The following is a 19981-nucleotide window of genomic DNA, read 5'->3' on the forward strand; positions in this document are numbered from 1 at the left end:
ACTAATTAAGATGTTCAGAGAGTAATGCTGATAAAAATGTACCTCCTTGAAATAATATTTTGGTTAGACATTTTTTTGAGCTCTCTATGTAAGGTTATGTTTAATGTAGAGTGTAATGGGTCACCTGACCAGAGTTTATTTGAGAGTGTGACTGTGGCATTGTGGGTTAGAGCAAACATGGATGTAGAGGAAATACATTACATACAACCCGAAATGACCCTTATTCTACATGTGGTCCAAGAGTCGCACACTGTAACTAGTCTTTTTATTTGTTTATATTGTGTTATAATGCTGTTGATGTGCCTTTACATGTACAACGTGAGACGTTTTCAGAGACTTTATGGGATTTATGACATTTCCGTTGTGCTGACGTGTTCTGGCCTATTTAATAATGAAGACTAGCTTGAGAGACTTGAAAATGACTGAGAGAGGTGTATTCTGAACATTTCATGTCTTTATTTTCTTGAAGTTTTCATGGTGTCTGCTGAAGAAAGAGAGCGCGAGAGATCAAATAAATTCAAAAAGACATCTGTATGATGCGTGGCCATTATTTCATTGGACCAGTGTAGCTATACTGTTCGTTGGGGACATTTTTCTAGTCTCCTCGTTACTTTTTGTGTGAAAGTATAGATACACAAACCTTAGCACAGAGACGTAAATGTGGAGAATAACAAAATGTCCCTCACTAACAGCAAGTTCTCACAGTGTGCTACTGCCTTTTGAGCATTGATGTTAGATCACTGGATTGTTTGCTAGATAACAGATTCTCATGTTCACACTGAGAAATTCCCGTCCTCACATTTTGAATCTGGCACAAGCTTTTACACTGGATGCCCTTCCTGGTGCAACCCTCTCCATTTCCAGGCTAGGGACCAACACTGAGAGTGCACTGGCTTTTACAGCTCTCCAGTCGCTGGGGTTGGTTACCACATGCTAGCCATTAGACCAACAGGGAACCATGTTCACACTGAGAATAAGCTCATATAACTAAGACAGCTGCCATCCATCCAGTCACATTGCAGGGCCTACCAAAACAAAACCTATTTTGCCCAAACCATGTAGTGTCACTCTAATTAGACAGAGCAATATCGCCCCCTGGTGTCAGACAGAGGAGATCATAGAAACATAGTGACAATGCAAGAAGTGTACACCTGAAAATTGGACAAAATAAGTACAACATGGCCCTTCAAGTGACTCTGCTCATGTCTTTCCTACACTACAAAACTGAAGAGAAGGAGAAAAAATAGTCTTCTAAGATAGTTTCTAAAAAAGAAAATGTGCCTGGACTGAGGACTGTAAGGTGTTGAAATGAAATGTGGGTAAATCCTGCAGGAGGAAACAATCCCAAAACAAATATCAACAGAAAATATGACCCTCTTGGTCATTAGTGGAGAAGCTACAAATATTACAAATGATGAAAACTTTTGGGACACCCTGTATATATTTTCATCTGTTTAACTCGTGTAATAGCATGAGTCATTTAGCTGGTGCGTTAGCTAACCTTATTCAAACGCTTGATAGTCAGCCAATTATGTGCATAAGGTTTGTTGTTTAATAACCGTGTAGACCTAATGAGTACACAATGGCACCATAGTTTTAGTTCTTAGTTAAATTTGTAACAAAAACACAAACCTCAAATCGCAACAAGCATAGCAACGCAAACATCAAGACCCAGCTCGTAAAGAATAAATAAACACATCGGTCATTTCTGAAAAATGTAGTTTGTATTACGACAGAGAGAGAGAGTTTAGGGTTTATTTATGCCTCCGCAGAACACCCTTTAACCCAAATAGCATTTACAGAGGACTGGCAAAGGTACCTCCTATTCCACAAGCATGTTGTTACAGAGAGAGCACTCTGAGATTCACAAACAGACTATTTCTGTCTCCTGTAAACTCAAGGATTATGTGACAGTCATGTGACACATTCTCCAACCCCCCCCCCCCATGTTATGCAGAGTCAGTGGTCTATACTGTCTGTGTCCTTCTGTTTCCCTGAAATGTAATATAGTCCCTAGAATGGCTCACGTGCTGACTCACATCACTCTCAGCAGCAGGCCTTGTTTTAATGTATTATCAGCCTGGGAGCTCGGTGTCTTTCTCTATTCTGGAGTGTTTATGAATGAAATGGTGGAATCCCTGAGAAGTGGCGTTTTAAATGGGAAGTGGGTTTGCTTTCAGGACACTCAGTAAAAAAAAAAAAAGCTCTCCACAAGCTGTCTTAAAGCATGGTGTAATGAACAACTTACTGATATTTTGGGAGAGAAGGTTTAGAGTGTGTAACGTTGACCTTACAGCACCGGGGTTCCTGATTCAATCTTGAGCGCAGGAGTTTGGAGTTTCCACTAGGTTCTCCGGTTTCTTTAATTCATCCAGCCATCTTCTATACCGCTTTATCCTTTTCAGGGGAAAACCTGGAGCCTATCCCAGGGAGCATGGGGCACAAGGCGGGGTACCAATCCATCGCAGGACTCAATCACATACACACTTTGGACTTTGTATTTGAAAACCGGGGGAGAAAACTGGAGTACCCGGAGGAAACCCCTGCAGCACGGGGGAGAACATGCAAACTCCGCACACACAGGGCCACGGTGGGAATTGAACCCCCGACCCTGGAGGTGTAAGGCGAACGTGCTAACCACTAAACCCTAACCCTAACGCTAACCCTGCGAATGATGCCCCTCGATGGATTGGTGTCACCCCAGGGTGTATAGATAGGGTCTAGATCCACTGTAACTCTGATCAGGATAAAATGTATGAACAACTAGCACATTGCATATATTTTTATATATACATAGTCATGGAAAAAAGAAAGTACACCCTCCTTCAATTCTATGTATTTATGTATCATCTTTTTTTTCTCCAAAAAGTAAACCAACATTCAAAAACCAGGTTGGAAAAAATTTGTACACCCTATAATTCAGTAACATCTAGAACCACCTTTAACAACAATTTGAAGTCAACATATTCTGTAGAAGGTTATTAGTCTCTCACATTGTTTTGGAGAAAGTTTGGCCCGCTCTTCTTTACAACATTGCTTCAGTTCATTGATGTTTGAGGACATTTTTTATGCACAGATCTATTAAAATCCCGCCACAGCATCTCAATGAGTTGAGGTCTGGACTTTGAGTTGGCCATTTCAACACCTTGATTTTTTTTCTTCTTCTTTAGCCGTTCAGATATTGATTTGCTGGTGTGATGATCCAGTTTTGGCCCGGCTTCACGTGCTGGACAGGTGGCCTCACATTTGTTGAAGGTTCTGGTATGAAGTGGAATTCATCGTTGTCTCAATGGGTTCCTCAGGTCCTGTGGCTACAAAACAAGCCCAAATCATCACCCCTGCACCACCAGGCTCGGCAGTTGGTATGAGGTGATTGTGGCGATTAGCTGTGTTTGGTTTTCACCAACCATAGTGCTGTGCATGATGGACAAACATCTCCATATTGGTGTCATCAGTCCAAAGGATATTGTTCCAGAACGTTTAGGGTTTGTTCATGTTCTTTTTGGAGAGAAGGGGCTGTTGTGTTTTTTGTGTTGTCACCTAAGGTTATTTGTTTATTTAAAGAAGTTTAATGAGGACCACAAAATTTATTGATGTCCTGAAATAAAAACAGAATTGCAGGAGGGTGTACTTCTTTTTCCTCATACACATGGTTATTGTGCATTGGGACACACTTCACCTTAACTGAAGCCCAGTTTAATATCGCCAAAGCAACAAAGTTCACTCTCATTACAAACTCCTTACGCTCATGATGCAAATCCCTTATCGTCCCATCTCCCAAAACATGCCGGTAAATGTTTTGACTATTCCAAATTGCCAGGGGGTGTGATTGTGAGTGTGTGTGTGTTCTGAGGGCTTATACTTGTCACTAAGCCAGTCTGTAGTGAAGCAAAGCCTGTACTCTCTGGAGGAAGAGTTTATCCATCTTCCATAGAGAAGAGGATGATGGATAAACTGAATTCAATTCCTGCCAATGTTATTTATCCTCCACACAGCTCGCTGGAATGGCTCACGAGCCCGCAGTCCATCAGTCCAAAGTACTATACTGAACGTTTTAAATATATTTTGTTCTGCACAGACAGCCATTCACAATATGAATGTAGGATGTCTCTGTTATTGTACTAGATGGCTAATATATGTACAGTTTGTAATGGTGTACAAGTAGAAATATCTTGAATATAGTCAAATATATGTATTTTCAACATTATCTGGCAACAGAGTACTATTTCAGCTTGAAATGTGTAAAAGGTTTAATAAATTTAGGTTGGTTTATTGTAATAGGAAATACTAAATCAATTTGAACAGTCATGCACATTACACATTGTTGAATTGAAGTTTCTCATCTTTTCTACTTTTATTCTTTTGACAAAGGAATGTGGTGTGTATTTTGTGTCCACTTACAGATTTTGCTTTCCAATGTTTCACTCTGGTTACTGCATGTGTGGAGTTTTGCATGTTCTATCTATAGGTTTCTTCTCACCTCTCAAAAACCTCTGTTCCGTGTATATTCCAGCCTCACACTCAGTGTTCCCAGGAGAGTCACCGGCGCCACTGTGAACCTGACAGGGTAAATCACTCACTAAAGGTGTACGAATGACGAATCGTGCGCAGTACGAAAAATAATTCATGAATATCTGCAAAATGTGTATATACAGTTTTTGTTTGTTTGTTAAAGTAGCCACGGCCTGCTGGCATAGTCTCAAGGACAGGTGAAGACGCAAAGGTGCGTCTCAGTTCTTGAGCTAAGTGAGCTAGGAAGTTCTAACAGGAATTGACATGAAAATCCAAATTTTCATAAATATCACAAATCACAAAAACGTAGAACTGCAAACCTCCACGAAAGCATTTGCGAGGTGACGATTCAAAATGTCAGAGAGGTACAGAACAAAGACAAGTTCAAAATAAAAGCATTTATTATAAAATTACAGAAATATAAAAATTGATACGTATTTCTCCTGCTTATGCTGAAATGGCACGTCTGAAGTTTCACCAAATGGGAATTCAATGGCTGATGAAATGAGGAATCAGTGGAATTGCAGATTAATGATTCTGTGCCTCTAAATCAACACCGTACTTTGTGAACCCTGACCCTTGCATGCTGGAACCATATAATAAAAACCATGGATACTGATAGTGAAGCAAAAAACTTCACTGATTTCCAGTTCTGTACGGTTTGGTGTTCAAGCAGGCAGCACAGTTTGAAGTGTTAAAGAAATAAAAGCAGAGGAATGCACAGCTCAATGCCTCAATTATGCTAATAATCCCATCGTTATACCTGTACACACTTATGAAAGGCTGAGGCTGAGTTTTCCAAAGCATAAAACATCTGGTTCCTGTGTGGGATCAACTCACTCAATGGCCTATTTTAATTTTCAGCTCAAAACATGTTTTCATATCTAGACATTATCATCATGCCTCTTCTGGTCCAAATCCATTTGAAAAATGGAAAACAAACTTTTCATGAATAATCCCACACAACAGGTGAAAAGAAAAAAAAATAAAAAAAATCAAATATGCACGATTCCATGCTGTACAGCCACTCTTTCAAAATCACACAGGAATCTGCTCAAGAACACTTTCATACTGAACAGATCTCCAACTAGATTTTGAAGCTGCTTCTCAGTTTGCACCCATTCTTTAAAATAGACCGAGAAAACGCTCACTAGCCTGAGACACACAAACACGTCTGAGTAAGTGTTTCGATGCAGCATATGACTCACCAGTATAAAAATAATACAAACTGGTACCCGAAATATTAAAACTAAATACAACAAGCACTAAATCAGGATTTTCAAGTTTATCCATAATCCAGGTTTCATCCTCACATAAGCTAAAGAATACATATTAGTAACCAGTCCTCAATGCAATTACAAGTGATTTGTGGGAAAGCAGCCCGTTTTACGTTACAGCACAAACTTGGTTCGTAAATTTAAAAAAAAAAAGGTGTTTGCGGACCTTAAATAACTGACAAATAAATGAAAAGGACTCTATTATTGATCCAAGCTGTTCCCACGTTTCAGTGGTCAAGCAATATTCGCAACAGGCTGGGTACAAGACCGCTGCTCGAGTATCTACTGGGCGGTCAATTGAGGTAATGAGACATGTAATGATATGTAATGCGCGTTTCATGATATGTAGTGGTTTTTGAGTTTGTTACAAACACCCATACAAGTCCCCCCCCCCCAAAAACACATACAAGCAACAGACTTCCCTGACCTCGAGAAAGAAAGAAAAATACCACTAAAATATGTTGTCCAATAAAATACACCAGTCCCCAACTTTCCTAAACCACAACAGAGAACTTTTCCAAGAATGAGTGTTCAAAGCACACAGTCTCATGCCTCTCTGGAAGCGGTAACATTTCAGACACTGTGCGTTCCCCTTCTTTCACTTGCATTATTCAACTTGTCCTGAAAAACTGAAAACGTCTGTCCAATCAATCAGCCAGCATCCAGTCCTTCTGAAGTGAGGTAGGTGTCCAGAGAGGTTGAACATTATAGTTTAAAAGTTTAAAATCTAATAATAATAATAACAATAATAATAATAATAAGCAGCCAGTAGGATGAGGCTGAGTTGCTGCCAGATGTTTGTGATGAAGGCTGTAACTGAAGCCAATCCTGTAAGGGTGTTGGAGGTTATCTGAGTCCCGCCCTTGAGGTCATCCACTCCAGGCCTTGGCACAGCCTGAAAGAAAAAATAAATAAATCAAGCACATTAGGCAGAGTTTGTAAATGTACATGCATAAGCTTGTTTGTCAAAGCTATAGTGAGATCCAAAGGGCCTAAGAAATGTTTTTATGAATAACTCATTTTAAATGAACTGTACTCTATCGTATTATTAGTAGTATACTGTACTAACAGAGTCAACACTGTGTGCATTCGTTTCAATCAACACCCAGCACATCCATATGTCGGTTTCACCAGAACGGTATAGAAAAAGCACACAGTTGTGTAGAATGTCATTGTGTGCTGTAGCATTACAGTTTCCCTTCACGGCTGAATGAATGAGCACAAATCCCCACAGCCACGCTCCAAAATCTAACGGAAAGCCTTTTCAAAAGTGTGGAGGTTATTAGAACAGCAAAGGGGGACTACATCTGGAATGAGATGGGCAACAAACACATGAGTGTGGTGGGCAGGTGTCCACATACTTTTGTCCATATCGTGTAAAGAAGGGGAAACCCCCCCCCCCCCCGCCCCCCGAAAAAAACATATCATTTACAGTGTGCATGAATGTGTGACCCTCACCCTTCTCCTGTAAGAGCACAGCATGATTGAATGTGCCATGGATGGTCTTTGATGGAGCTGAGGGTCAGGTATTTTGAGATCTCAGCTGCAGACATACAGCCCTTCATATCCTGCTTATTGGCAAAAATCAACACTGCGGCTTTACGCAAATCCTGAGAAAGAGCAGGAGACGGAGAGCGAGAGAGAGAGAGAGAGAGAGCAAGTGATAGTTCGAATGACTACAAAAACAGTATGCAAAACTACTTACTTAACCGGTAAAACATTCGAAATTAGTGGTACAAATGCGTCAACTTGACATAACAGACTGCCCGGTGGAGCTCAGCCACTCACTGAGGATTAAGACTGCAACACCAGTAATGAACTACTCACTCAGTACTCAGTACCAGTCATTTGGAATTTAACAGATTCAGTTAATCTCTGATTTAAAAAAATAATAATAATACTGAACTGAAATAAGGATGGAAAAAAAGGATGCGAAATAAAATTCTTTATTTATACACTAGCACAGGAAAAAACAAACAAACAAACAAACAAACAAACAAAAAAACAAAAAAAAAACGTGCTTGCCTCATGCGCCAGCATTCTGTACAGCTCCTCTTTAGAGATAGCAAGCCTTTCTCTGTCCGTACTGTCCACTACCAGGATGATGAACTGCACACAAGACAGATATAAAAGCTCACGTTATTAAAAACTCATGTTACAGTCAGCTCTGTGAAAAAGCTAGGCTTCATGAAAACGAGGAGGGCTTCATGTTTGAAAAGAGCACTACGCAAGTTGTTCTGCATGTCCTTGCCTGCCAGCACATGTACATGAGAATGTGTGTGTGTTGCACGTGCACATGTGTGTGTGTGAGAGAGAGAGAGAACAGCACTCAGTAGCAGACCCCACCATTTCAACCTCTCACACACAAATTATTTTGGTTGAATGGCTGCGACGTCCTTTCACTTAGTCTGCTTTGTCAGATGGTGAACTTTGACCTCTGGGTCTGTTGCATGCACACACCAGCTGGGCTTTGGATGGACACAGTTCACAGCATGCATCGATGTGACGGTACACGCTGATGCACTCGCTTACAGTGGCTAGTCCAGGTCTGAATGTGCTGCAACAGCACAGCTGGACAACGATGCGTATATAAAACCTATATAAATTCAGACTCGCGGTATATTTTAGTCTTGAGTATTTTTTGCCTTAGTGGTTTGTTAATGTTCATTATCATATAACACAAATCGACGTTTGGCATTTGATAATTCTCTGCATAAAATTTAAATACATCTGAATTTCCTCCTCACATGATCTACATTTAGTTTCCAAATAATTTGAATACGTATTACAATGACGATTTTGTCCGTACATACAATTTAGCAAAAATCTGTTGTTTTTCCAGAAGCAGTGAAATAATAATAATAATAATAATAATAATAATAGAGAATGTTCTAGCTATAGCTCAAGTATACAGTATACAGATATACTGTACAGGGTGTCCCAAAAGTAAACATATTCCCCAACGTACGGAAACTTTTGGGACACCCTGTAGAATCGAATCAGTCTGTTGTTGGAGAGTCACTGTGAAAACGGTACCTCGGTGTTGGAGTAGTAGGTGTTCCAAGAGTGCCGAAGACTCTCCTGGCCTCCAATGTCCCACATCAGGAAGTGCGTATTCTTCACAACGATCTCTTCGACGTTACTCCCGATCGTTGGAGACGTGTGGACGACCTCTTTCATCAGGCTGCACGACAAACAGGAGCTGAACATGTCCCGCTCTTCACAACTGAAGAGAGTCGTATTTAAAAAAAAAAAAAAAAAAAAAAAAAAAACTAAACAAAAAAAGCAAACACTACTTACAACTGGTAAAGGATGGTGGTCTTTCCAGCGTTGTCAAGCCCCACGATGATCACCTTGTGTTCTGCAGATCAGAGAGCAAAACATATTGAGAAGACGGATGGACCCCGTGCACTTTCCAGCGAGAGCTGCCGATTTCTGGCTGCGGTAGGCAAAGCGACCATTAGCAATGCAAAGTGAGTAGCATGACCGATGTGAGCGAAGATTAACTTTATGCACATGAGAAGCAAAGCGATCGGGAAACTACCGATGGGAATGAGCAAAAGTGGCATGTTGTAAAGCCACCTCTGACACCCCCCCCGCCACACTCCTGCCAAACAATAGTCACGTTCTCTACTTCCACATATTTGTTCCTGCACGTAGCTCATGAGCCAGTTGGTGACAGGCCACAGAAATCGTGAAGAGCAAACTGTCGTTTGAGACTCATTCCAACAGTGATATGCTGCAGGGATTCATTTTATATACGTGCTCCAGAGTTTTTTTTAAAATTATTTTTAGTGGGAAAACATCTGATTTGCAGTCACGTGGGTGGTTTTGTATGTGCACTGTAGCTAGCCTGTACACACAGTGGGACCCAAAAATCTGACACCACTAACGAAAATGCTTCTATTTTGCATTTAATAAATAAATTATATTAAAAAAAAACAACAAAGTTTGCATGACAAATTATATAATCAGCGTTAACTTTACCGTAAAGTAGAATCTTATAAATATTTACATGAACATCAGAATTTTAGTGTTTGATGCGTCCCTCTTTTGCTTTAATGACACTGGGATGGACTCCACAAGTTGGTGCAAAACCTGACTAACCATGTTAGATCAAACCCAAAACACGTGCTTCAATGGAAGGGAAAAGGAAAATCCGGCCATGATCAAGATCACAAACTGGCGGAAGCATAAATACTAAAACATACTGAACATTTCCTTTCTTCGTTCTAAAACTTCGATCATTTCCTTCCTTCCAGGTGTAAATAAAAACAAAAACATCCCAGATTTCAATGTGGCCCACTAAACCACTGCGACCGGCTGTACACTAATCACAGGAACGCCCACTAGTACCCGGCGTAGATGTGTGTGACAAGGTGAGAAATGAATTCTGATGCGGACTCGGGGTTGAGTTCAAGAAGCAAAAGCGCAAAAACGTGAAACAAGTCAAAACATCACGGTCGAGATAATTCATTCTGACCGACCAGTTCAAAGCAAATCGACGTGTAACACTATTACTAGAGACAAAGAAGATAAGCCATGTGTCTGTACAAGCCCTAGTGTAAGATCTGGAGCAGGGTTGAAATAAAAAGCTTCCTGCTGAGGGACTGGATCATTATGTAGCAATGAACATTTCCTTCGATTCAGAACAAGCCTACGTCCTGTCTCGCTCTGTGGCTGTAGTCGAATTTCTACTCACAACTTCAGCTTTTTTGACACAACACAAAGGGCTACACCCCCCCACCCACACACACACACACACACACACACACACACAGAGACAGAATCACATTTATGTTTTCCAAGAAAAGCATGACAGTTCACAGACAGCCCCATGATCGAAGTTGGCACGCCAGTGCAAAGAAAATATGTATGTGTGTAGAAACGATGCAGAAGTAGTCTGGCTTTTTGCCCTTTGTGTTTAGATGTGGACTGATGGAAGGAAATGAGGACACGACTTGTTGGGTTTAGACAGCTGCACAATGCCATACAGGAAACGATCAGTATTACTTCCTTAGGGCTGACTGACCCACACTGTGACTGTGATTCCATCAACTACACTACCGCTCAAAAGTTTTGACACCCTCATTCGTTATTTTTATTCTTTTTCCCCCCCAGCACATTTTATAATAATAAAGTCATCAAAGCACAAATGGAACTATGGGAATTATGCTGTTATAAAAAAAAAAAAAAATGATAAAAAAAAAATAATAATCTAGTATTTTCAGAATTTTTTTTTTTCCAGAAATGTAATGTATTCTTGAGGAATCCCCCTGAGAGGCTTTTTAAAGGAGTTCCCACCTACGCCGGACACTTATCGGCTGCTTTTCGGAATATTTCACTCCGATTCATCCGTTTTATATGTACACTTTTTTGTAAATAAAATGTTAGATTTCTAATGAAAGAAACGAATGAATCGGCACGATGATATTTTTGTCTACGACACCGATTTCAAACGTTTGATCATACACCTTCTGACCAAAAAGGTTTTTAAGATTGTGAGAAACGGTTCAGTCGGGCGTCCACAAACTTTTGACCCGCAGTGTGTATATTACCCAAATAAAAACCAGACAGCTCAGGGGAATTATGCCAAAACTAATATTTAAAATTTCCCTTTGGAGCTGTACTTGAACAAAACATGAACAAGAACAGAATGTACCCTCAGAGCACCATGCTTTGTTTACTGTTTTGCACATAACCGATATAGTCAAATAGTCAGCTAGACAAAAAAAAAAATACCCAAATATCATGTCAACAAATATCTCCTGATCAGCTTCCGTTACTCTCAGATCCAGTGGTGTCACACTGATCCCATTATCTGGCGAGAATCAGGACTCTCCGCTAAATGCACCTGTTTATTTAGGTGTAATGGACTGAAAACACCAGTCTGAACATGAAGTATGGAGCATTCTGTATGAGACTTGGCCTTGACCCCTATCTAAAGCCAGAAATGAAAACGCACTTCTATGAGTTTCTATTCTTGTTCAGCGAGTTTAACTGGTCTGTAAACGCTGACCAGTGATGAGCATGCGAATGTGTGTGTGTGATCTTAATCAGCCACGAAGACGAGCATGAACTACAGTCTCACGTTACTCGATCTGGAACATCTGTGTGAAAGCACATCAGTATACAGTCTCTCCACATAATACACGTATAAAATGTGTTCAAATGAATAAAGATTTAGGATTTATACGTCCTCCCTGCACTAGGCTAAAACGATTTTCTAACCATATTGCGAATGGACTTTTCACTTAGGCGTTCTTCGAGATGTTTGTCAGACGATCACATCTGCTGATCCTGACAGGATCACCGGCTGTGCACGCATACATGAATAACGTCATGGGAAGACAACATAGAAGGAAAACGCCTTCCTCGTGCACGTTTTGTTTGCCGGGTCAGCCAAGACACCAGGCCTTCTGTCACATCCTGAGTCAGAAAAGACCCCCAGCGTCTGTTCTGAAACACAAAAGCACTACGGGGAGTGGAACATGGTGACCTTTTCACCCTCCACATTTACATAGAAAAGAACTTGACACCTGCCACCCCAAACTACTGTATGCAACAAGATTAAAACAGCTTTAAAGGATTAGCCAGACTATTCACCTGGCCATGCATTTGCAGTCAATGGGACTCTTACTCTTTCTTAACCTGAAATCCATCCTTACTCACTCCATAGTACTGTGTTTCTCATATTACTCAACACAAAGACACGTTTCAATCATCCCTGTTTATTTGCTTTTGCTGGTTTGAGAAATTCATAATTCGGAATTTCAAACGACCCCTTACTAAGAACAGCGCAGGAACACTTGAGCAGAGCGACAAAATCGGATCACAATATGGATAATTCCATATCTTGAAACGATATACAAGGTGGCCCAAAAGTCTCCATACATAGGGGAAATAAAATGTTTTTAGCAAAATGTCTTCCAAAAGGTTACATACTCGGTTGACTTTTTTTTTTTCCCCCGCCCAGATGACCTTTATGAAAACCCTTTGACAAAAGAAGAACGTATTGAAATCATTCTCCCGGCTGGATCGGGAAGGCTGTCGCAAGGCTGCGATGGACTTTAAAGATGACATCTCATCTTTATCAAGCACATCACACACACACACACACACACACACACACACACACGACACTGCTGCCAAACTTATTAACAAATTCAAAAAGACTGGAAGGGTTGCGGACCGACCGAGACGTGTCTACGAACATCCATTGGCGAAGGTACCAACCGACGTGGTCCTGGCGAACATAGTCCCTTATGTTTTTTGGACACCTTGTATATCACAATATATTAAACATTATATATGCAAAACACCTGCATGCATTTGTGACTGGTCTGTGGCATACCTTACACATGACTTTTCTGGTCAGTGTCGGATTTGTTATAGCCAAACCACATCCAAATGACTGACGAACCTGTACCTAAAAACGGAGGTACCTCATCCTAGCTCCAACCTTAGTGACGTAAATTGGCCGAAAAGTGGTTTTGAGACATTGGCGAGAACAAAATATCTGTCCATTGGCCTATGATATATAGATCACCATATTGCACAGTCCTAAATCACACTACAGTAACCTCCGTTCTTCTGAGCAGGGACTCGGACTGCACTGAAAACCCTTTGCATAATCCGCTACTGTTGTAAACACAGTACCTCTGCTGCCAAAAGTACTGAACGTAACTTTTCAAGAAACGAACAAAACTATACTATGAGCAAGACGAAAAGCACTCTGAACCTGAAATCAGGGGCAAAAATTTAACGTGGCCGTCAAATAAACAGCGTTCTTCGTTAACAGTTTTTAAGCGTTGTTTTTGCTCATCGTGGTCTATGAATGCGCAGAGTTTTTTCCCGTATACGCGTTCACACTTTTCATTTACGCAAGTTTACCGTTCCGGGACAAACCTCAAGTGTGGGCGGGGCTTAACAGTGTGGGCAGGGCTTAACAGTGATTTACTCTCATTGGCTAGTGAGATTTGGATTGACAGATCGAGTATCCAGCTGAAGAGGAGGAGGATGACGTTGATGATGATGACGATGCTCCGTGCCGCCCCTGAGAGCTCATCTTGAAAGATTTGTTGTACGAGACTACACAAACCTCAAATATTATTTATAAACAAATATAGTGACTAACTACGCAAGTAATTTCCACTACAAACACTATAACTACACAGAGACCCGCATCCAGAATGCTCTCCGAAACTCACGCCACTGAAGTCTCTACTTCCTGGTCAGGGAGCTGTCCATCCAAATCTCACTAGCCAATGAGAGTAAATCGCTGTTAAGCCCCGCCCACACGAGAGCTTTGTGCGAAAACGAAGCTTAGAAAACCGTTCACAAAGACCACTTATTTCTTTTTATTTGAAGACCACGTTACATTTTTGTCACCGAGCTCACCGTTTTTCCCTTTTTTCTCATCGTATATATTTTTGGTTCGTTTCAAGTACTGACGTTATGTTCAATACTTTTGGCACAAATTTAATTCCATTCTCTTAGTATGATCTCTTAGTATGAAAAAAAAAAAAAAAAAAGTGTATTTTTGGCTAAACACTGCCTGGCTAGTTACGTTATTTATTTATTTATTTACTTATTTATTTACCTTTTTGGATTGAATTTTTTGGCTCGGTGCACTGCCTTTACTCAGTCTTTCTTTCAGTGATAACTACTGACAATATATGAGATTTTATAGAAGAGCCTTTCTTTAAAAGAAAACAATTAGGAAATCATCTTTATACACGCACACACACACACACACACACACACACACACACACACACACACACAGGGATGTGCAAAGACAATTTTGTACAACGATAAGTTTCATCCCCACCATGAAAATATATATATAAATGTGATATTTTAGATATATTACCATAGCATAACAATTTCAAACTGTAAAACTAGTAATAAAACACAACAACCACAACAACGCAGCACTGACATCCACTGAACTAGAGACTGTAATAGTTGGATGTAAATCCTCTACCTGTTGGATGAAGTAGAACTTTAGTGCACATGTTTTTGGGTTGCTGTTACCAGATGTTAATTCAAGTCCACACACACACACACACACACACACACACACACACACACACACACGTGTGTTGTTTCTTACAGCTGATATATTTGCACAAAGCAGTCACAGGGTGTTTGGAGAAAACGCTCAGACGTGTTTACTAACCGACAGCAACCTTCACTTAGCTAGTATCCGTTACTCATTCTGTTTACTGTGAATAAAAACACGCACAATACGTGTCGAAACTTCGACTGAACCGGTCTTCAGAGACCATTAAACAATAACACGGTCCTTTAACAATTAAACCTGGATTTGAAGAGATAATGCGGCTGATGCTGCATACTGTAACACACACACACACACACACACACTCAGCTGGAGTGTACCGTTAGTACTAGAAGTTATTAACCAGCGAACACACACTCACTACACAACATTACACAACGACCTCACTGCTTACCTTGATTACAGAAAAAGCTCCACAGTTTGGCCACAATCAGGCCCATGATGATGATGATGATTATTATTTAATATGCTGATGAGCGCTCTGAAGTGAACTAGCGGCCTGTGCAGCGCTTTCTTGCTAACGCGGCTACGCTAGCTCCATAAAACCCATCAACGGTCCGGGAGCAACGAGCCGACTGACTCTCTGTGCTGCGGAAATGATTTAAACCCCGGCCAGGTAAATCACTTCAGTCCCTCTCCTCTGGGTGATAAAATCCGACGCTTCCGCCACATCTCCCCCTCTCTCTCTCTCTCTCTCTCTCTCTCTCACACACACACTCACTCACTCACTCACTTACTCACTCACTTACTCACACTCTCTCTCTCTCTCTCTCACTCTCACACACACACACACACACACTAATGTTGACCTAGCTGCCCTGTAATCCGCTAGTCACATCCCAGACTCCAGCGTGGAACACGAGGCGCCTCTGGAAGAGAAATTATGACTAGCCAAGAATGAAGAACTTTCACTCCTCTGCTAAGAGAGAAAAGTTTGCATACAAAACTATTCTGGAGTGATTAAGAGGATAGTAAGCAGCAGTACTGTTTAAACATATGACGAGCGGCCAGCTGTACACTAACACACCACCGTGCCCCAACGCCTTATTTTCCCCACACCAATACAGTCCACATAGCCCGCCTCCTGCGCTGTGATTGGCGAATAGTGAATGCTCGTGACAAGACCGTTCTTTAAACTATGAACTGATATGCTCCTGCTACCATTATTATTATTATTATTATTATTATTATTATTATTATTATTATTATTATAGTGCTAACGACAAAGCCATGCCACATTAGCGTGTGCCACATAAATACTGTAATATCTCATGAAACGATTTCAATCATGTTTAGGCAAAGAAAAATAAGCACCGGTCTTAAAAATCTTATAAACTTTGTCTGTGTCGTTTGGGAGTCGACTCCTACCGGTGAGCTGAGAAAATGATTCGACTCTCTGAAAAGAGCCAGAATGCACATTCGCCAATTTGCCAATGTGGCATCTATGACTTTACAGCCATTGGTCAAACACATATCTTCTCTTCACACTAACGAACAACTCAGATGTTAAAAGGACGTTTCCATGGAATATATACATTTAATTTAATACACTCTGCAAAGTATCTTATCTTAAGTTGCTTACGTCTATTGAAAAAAGGAACAAAATGGCTTATATATATATATATGCGAGTCGGCTCTTAACGTTAACCTAACTGATCCGTCTCTTTCGAGAGCGACACTTCACTATGCGACGCGTCAACGAGTCCGCCATATTGAAAAGGTCTACGGTCTAAACTCGGCTGAAGCTTTCTTATGTACAGACGATTTTTAAAAACTTTTTTCACCAGCCATGCTGGTGTCCGAAACGTAAAAACGCTGCCTTATAAGGCTGTATTTGGAAGCAGGAAAGCATTGTGTCTGAATCGTATAGTTTGCAGCCTTCTGAGATAACTTAATCTGGTCGGTTTTTGAAGCTAGCATACATTTTACCTTTCGCCTTCCTACATATCCCATAATGCAGCATGCCAGCCAGCTTGTAAAAATGGCGGCGGAAAACACAGGGGAGTGAGTGAAGACAAATACGTTATTTTTTTTGTTTGTTTGTTTAAGGTTTTATTTATGGAGAGAAACAGCTTATGTGCTCACAGAATATATGCTTTATTTCCCCAACGATACTTCATTCCATTTCGCATAATTGACTTTAGGGTTAGTGGCCGTTAGCGTATGTAGGTATCCAAGCAACGTGGTGACGTATCTGCCTTCGAGGTCCGTCTCGAACCGATTCATGGTAAAGGTGTCGAAACGCTGCCTAAACCAGTTATGAAACAGCAAACCGCCAAAGGAATCGAGTGTTCTGTTTCCGACACAAACGTAAGTATAGAACTACAGTTCCCACCAAGCCTGGGTTTGAACTATGACCCTTCATGACGTTTGCGGATATGCTGTAGAAACGTGGGCGTGACCCTATGTGGAAAGTGAAGCTGTTTCTACTTCTCGAGTATTGAAAGAAAGAAGATTCTGGATCAGTAGGAGAGTTTGTAGAGATTGTCAGTTCAGTTTGGCTAGTTTATCAGTAACTTCTGAAAGCTGTGTGTGTGTGTGTGTGTGTGTGTGTGTGTGTGTGTGTGTGTGTGTGTATATATACATATATAGCAGGCACGTGCTTCATTCATAATATTTCAGGTCAGACACAGAAGCAGTCAGATGCAGTGTTGCTGTGAAATAATCTGTACTGTTTAATCAGAATCGACTCATCACTGTGGTGAATAAACTAGAAAAGCATTTTTTTTTTTTTTTTTAAATCTACACCTGACAGCTGTACCATCTCCTCTTCTCCTTCATCTCTACTTTACAGTGTCCATGATGTCTGTGACAAACAAGAGCGTTTTCCCTCAGATAGCCTTAAGGTCTGAAGTGCAGGAATATCTTCACAATGTCTACACGAACAAAGAGGTAGGTTTCTAGTCCTAAAAAGGCAAATCTGTCTGAATTATTTCCACTATGTTGAACGGAGCAGACAACCGCTGAAAATGAATATTGGAGCAAAAACCAATCCATGAGGTCAAAGGGACTGCAGCGCTGCAGCGCTCAGAGACAGGACTGTATCGAGGCACAGATTTGGGGAAGGCTACAAAATAAATTTATGCTGCATTGAAGGTTCCCAAGAACACAGTGGCCTCCATAATTCTCAAACGGAAGACGTTTGGAACAAGCAGGACTTTTCCTAGAGCTGGCTGCCTGGCCAAACCGAGTGGTCGGGGGGAGAAGGACCTTGGTAAGAGAGGTGACCAAGAACCTGATGGTCACTCTGGTTGAGCTCCAGAGATCATGTGTGAAGATAGGAGAAACTTGCAGAAGGTCAAGGCAAAAAAATAAAAAACTTTTGTTGCCAGCAGTTTAGACATTAATGGCTGTGTGTTGAGTTATTTTGAGGGGACAGCAAATTTACACTGTACACTCACTACTTTACATTGTAGCAAAGTGGCATTTCTTCAGTGTTGTCACATGAAAAGATACAATCAAATATTTACAAAAATGTGAGGGGTGTACTCACTTTTGTGAGATATATATATATATATATATATATATATATATATATATATAATATATTTGTGTGTGTGTGTGTGTGTGTGTGTGTGTCCTCAGAACCCAGACAGCACCTAAGCCCCCTGAAAGCCTAGGAAAAACTCTGTGTGAGTGAGAGTGATTTGCACATTTAGCTGTAATTCTCTACATATCCATCGGGTGCCGCTAATACCCACCGTTTCTAAAATGTTGCGGATGACGCTTCTCCTGGGTCAAAGCTTCGATAAATATACATTATTTATCGACGAGATAAATAATGGCTACGTGATTCGATAAATATACATTATTTATCGACAACGAGCTTGTAGACTCGTTCCCAAGAAGACTTGAGGCTGTCATTGGTGCCAAATGAGTGTCTTTTATTTGTAATACATTTGCAAATCAGTCTGAAAAGTGTGCAGAATGATGATATAAAAAATAATCGAATCCATTAAATGATGAGTAGGAAAAGCAAAAACTGGAAAACTTGAAAGGGACCGAAAACTTTGTATATTATATTACTATATTGCTTTTGAAAAGCTATATCTGAGGGTTTTATTAGCTTTAATAAACCTTAGAACTTGCATGATAGCCTGAACACACATTTATCTAACATGGTTGGAAATGTTTGCAATATAGCACTCACACCATGTAGCGATATGATAATTTAATGAATTGTTTATATCTGATTCTGGAGTTTAATCTGGAATGGGATGAACATCATCTCTGTGTCTCTCGTTCTCATTTAGCTCGTGTCTGAACTCGGAAAGGAGGAGGCAGAGAGTGTGTTTGATTCACTGCTGTCCTGTCTGTCCCACCCACCCACACTCACCTGCCTGAGAGCCAGCACACACATACACACTCTACAGGACATCCAACACAGGCTGGAGCAGTACCTTGCACAGGTGTGTGTCAGTATATGTGTGTCTCCTATGTGCCTTGATCTTTATCTGTGCCCATTCATATAACAATATAAGCAGACTTGCCCAAGCACGCTTTAGAAATCAGAAAAAGTCGCACATACAATCCATGTGCATTGTGAACAACACCACCAAAAGAAACTGCATGCCTGTGAGGCAGTGACAGTTCTGTGCCGAGAGACGTGTGGGTGTGGGACACGAGCCAGCAGCAATATGGGCAGCGAAGTGTGATGTACAAAAAAAAATCACAAGTTCTGATCTGACTGTTCTGATTACAATCGCATGGTCACATTTTGGTTACATATCCAATTCAGGACCTGATGAATAAACAGTAGACGGCACACATGAAACTCCCATGAAACGCTTGCACTCATACAGTTCTATTAGAATTAGACCAATTCTGACTGTTTCAGTGCAGCCAATGAGGATTCTCACTAAGGTTGTTTTTCTTTTTCCAATAAGAAATGCTCGTGTTTATACATGGTCAGTGATTAAAAAAAAGAGATGCATTTAAACCAATCAGTTTTTCAGCAAAATGTGAATTAGAGCTGTTGTGTGATACACTGTCATACAGTATTGTGCAAACAGGCACAAATGCTATACCTGATGGGCACCGAGGCCACACCTCTTTCATTGGCCCTGGCAGGCACCGAGGCCACACCTCTTTCACTGGCCCTGACAGG

The 19981-nt window shown here is 40.8% G+C and overlaps 2 protein-coding genes across 8 annotated transcripts in view; one reads left to right on the forward strand and one right to left on the reverse strand.

Moving 5' to 3' along the window:
• Window positions 1–4895: 4895 nt before the first annotated feature.
• arl8 (ADP-ribosylation factor-like 8) lies at window positions 4896–15989 on the reverse strand. Its single transcript, XM_053628244.1, has 6 exons — window positions 15269–15989; window positions 9090–9150; window positions 8826–8973; window positions 7815–7898; window positions 7248–7399; window positions 4896–6684 (listed from the first exon to the last, which is right to left on the reverse strand). Exons 1-6 carry the CDS (start codon window positions 15312–15314, stop codon window positions 6636–6638), a joined length of 540 nt encoding a protein of 179 aa, XP_053484219.1. The 5' UTR covers window positions 15315–15989; the 3' UTR covers window positions 4896–6635.
• A 555-nt stretch (window positions 15990–16544) lies between these two features.
• Window positions 16545–19981, forward strand: part of nsun6 (NOP2/Sun RNA methyltransferase 6) — a 15510-nt gene continuing 12073 nt past the window's right edge. The window contains exons 1-5 of one of the 7 annotated variants that reach the window (XM_053628256.1): window positions 16546–17184; window positions 17262–17360; window positions 17497–17575; window positions 17669–17766; window positions 19128–19283. In XM_053628256.1, the coding sequence (XP_053484231.1) occupies window positions 17674–17766; window positions 19128–19283 (249 nt within the window). In that variant the 5' untranslated portion in view covers window positions 16546–17184; window positions 17262–17360; window positions 17497–17575; window positions 17669–17673. Of the gene's footprint in view, window positions 17185–17261; window positions 17767–19127; window positions 19284–19981 lie in introns of all 7 variants that reach the window. The other 6 variants (XM_053628252.1, XM_053628257.1, XM_053628254.1 and 3 more) reach the window with 6 other exon arrangements.

The sequence above is a fragment of the Ictalurus furcatus genome, chromosome 7 (genome assembly GCF_023375685.1).
Source record: "Ictalurus furcatus strain D&B chromosome 7, Billie_1.0, whole genome shotgun sequence".
Classification (NCBI taxonomy): domain Eukaryota; kingdom Metazoa; phylum Chordata; class Actinopteri; order Siluriformes; family Ictaluridae; genus Ictalurus; species Ictalurus furcatus.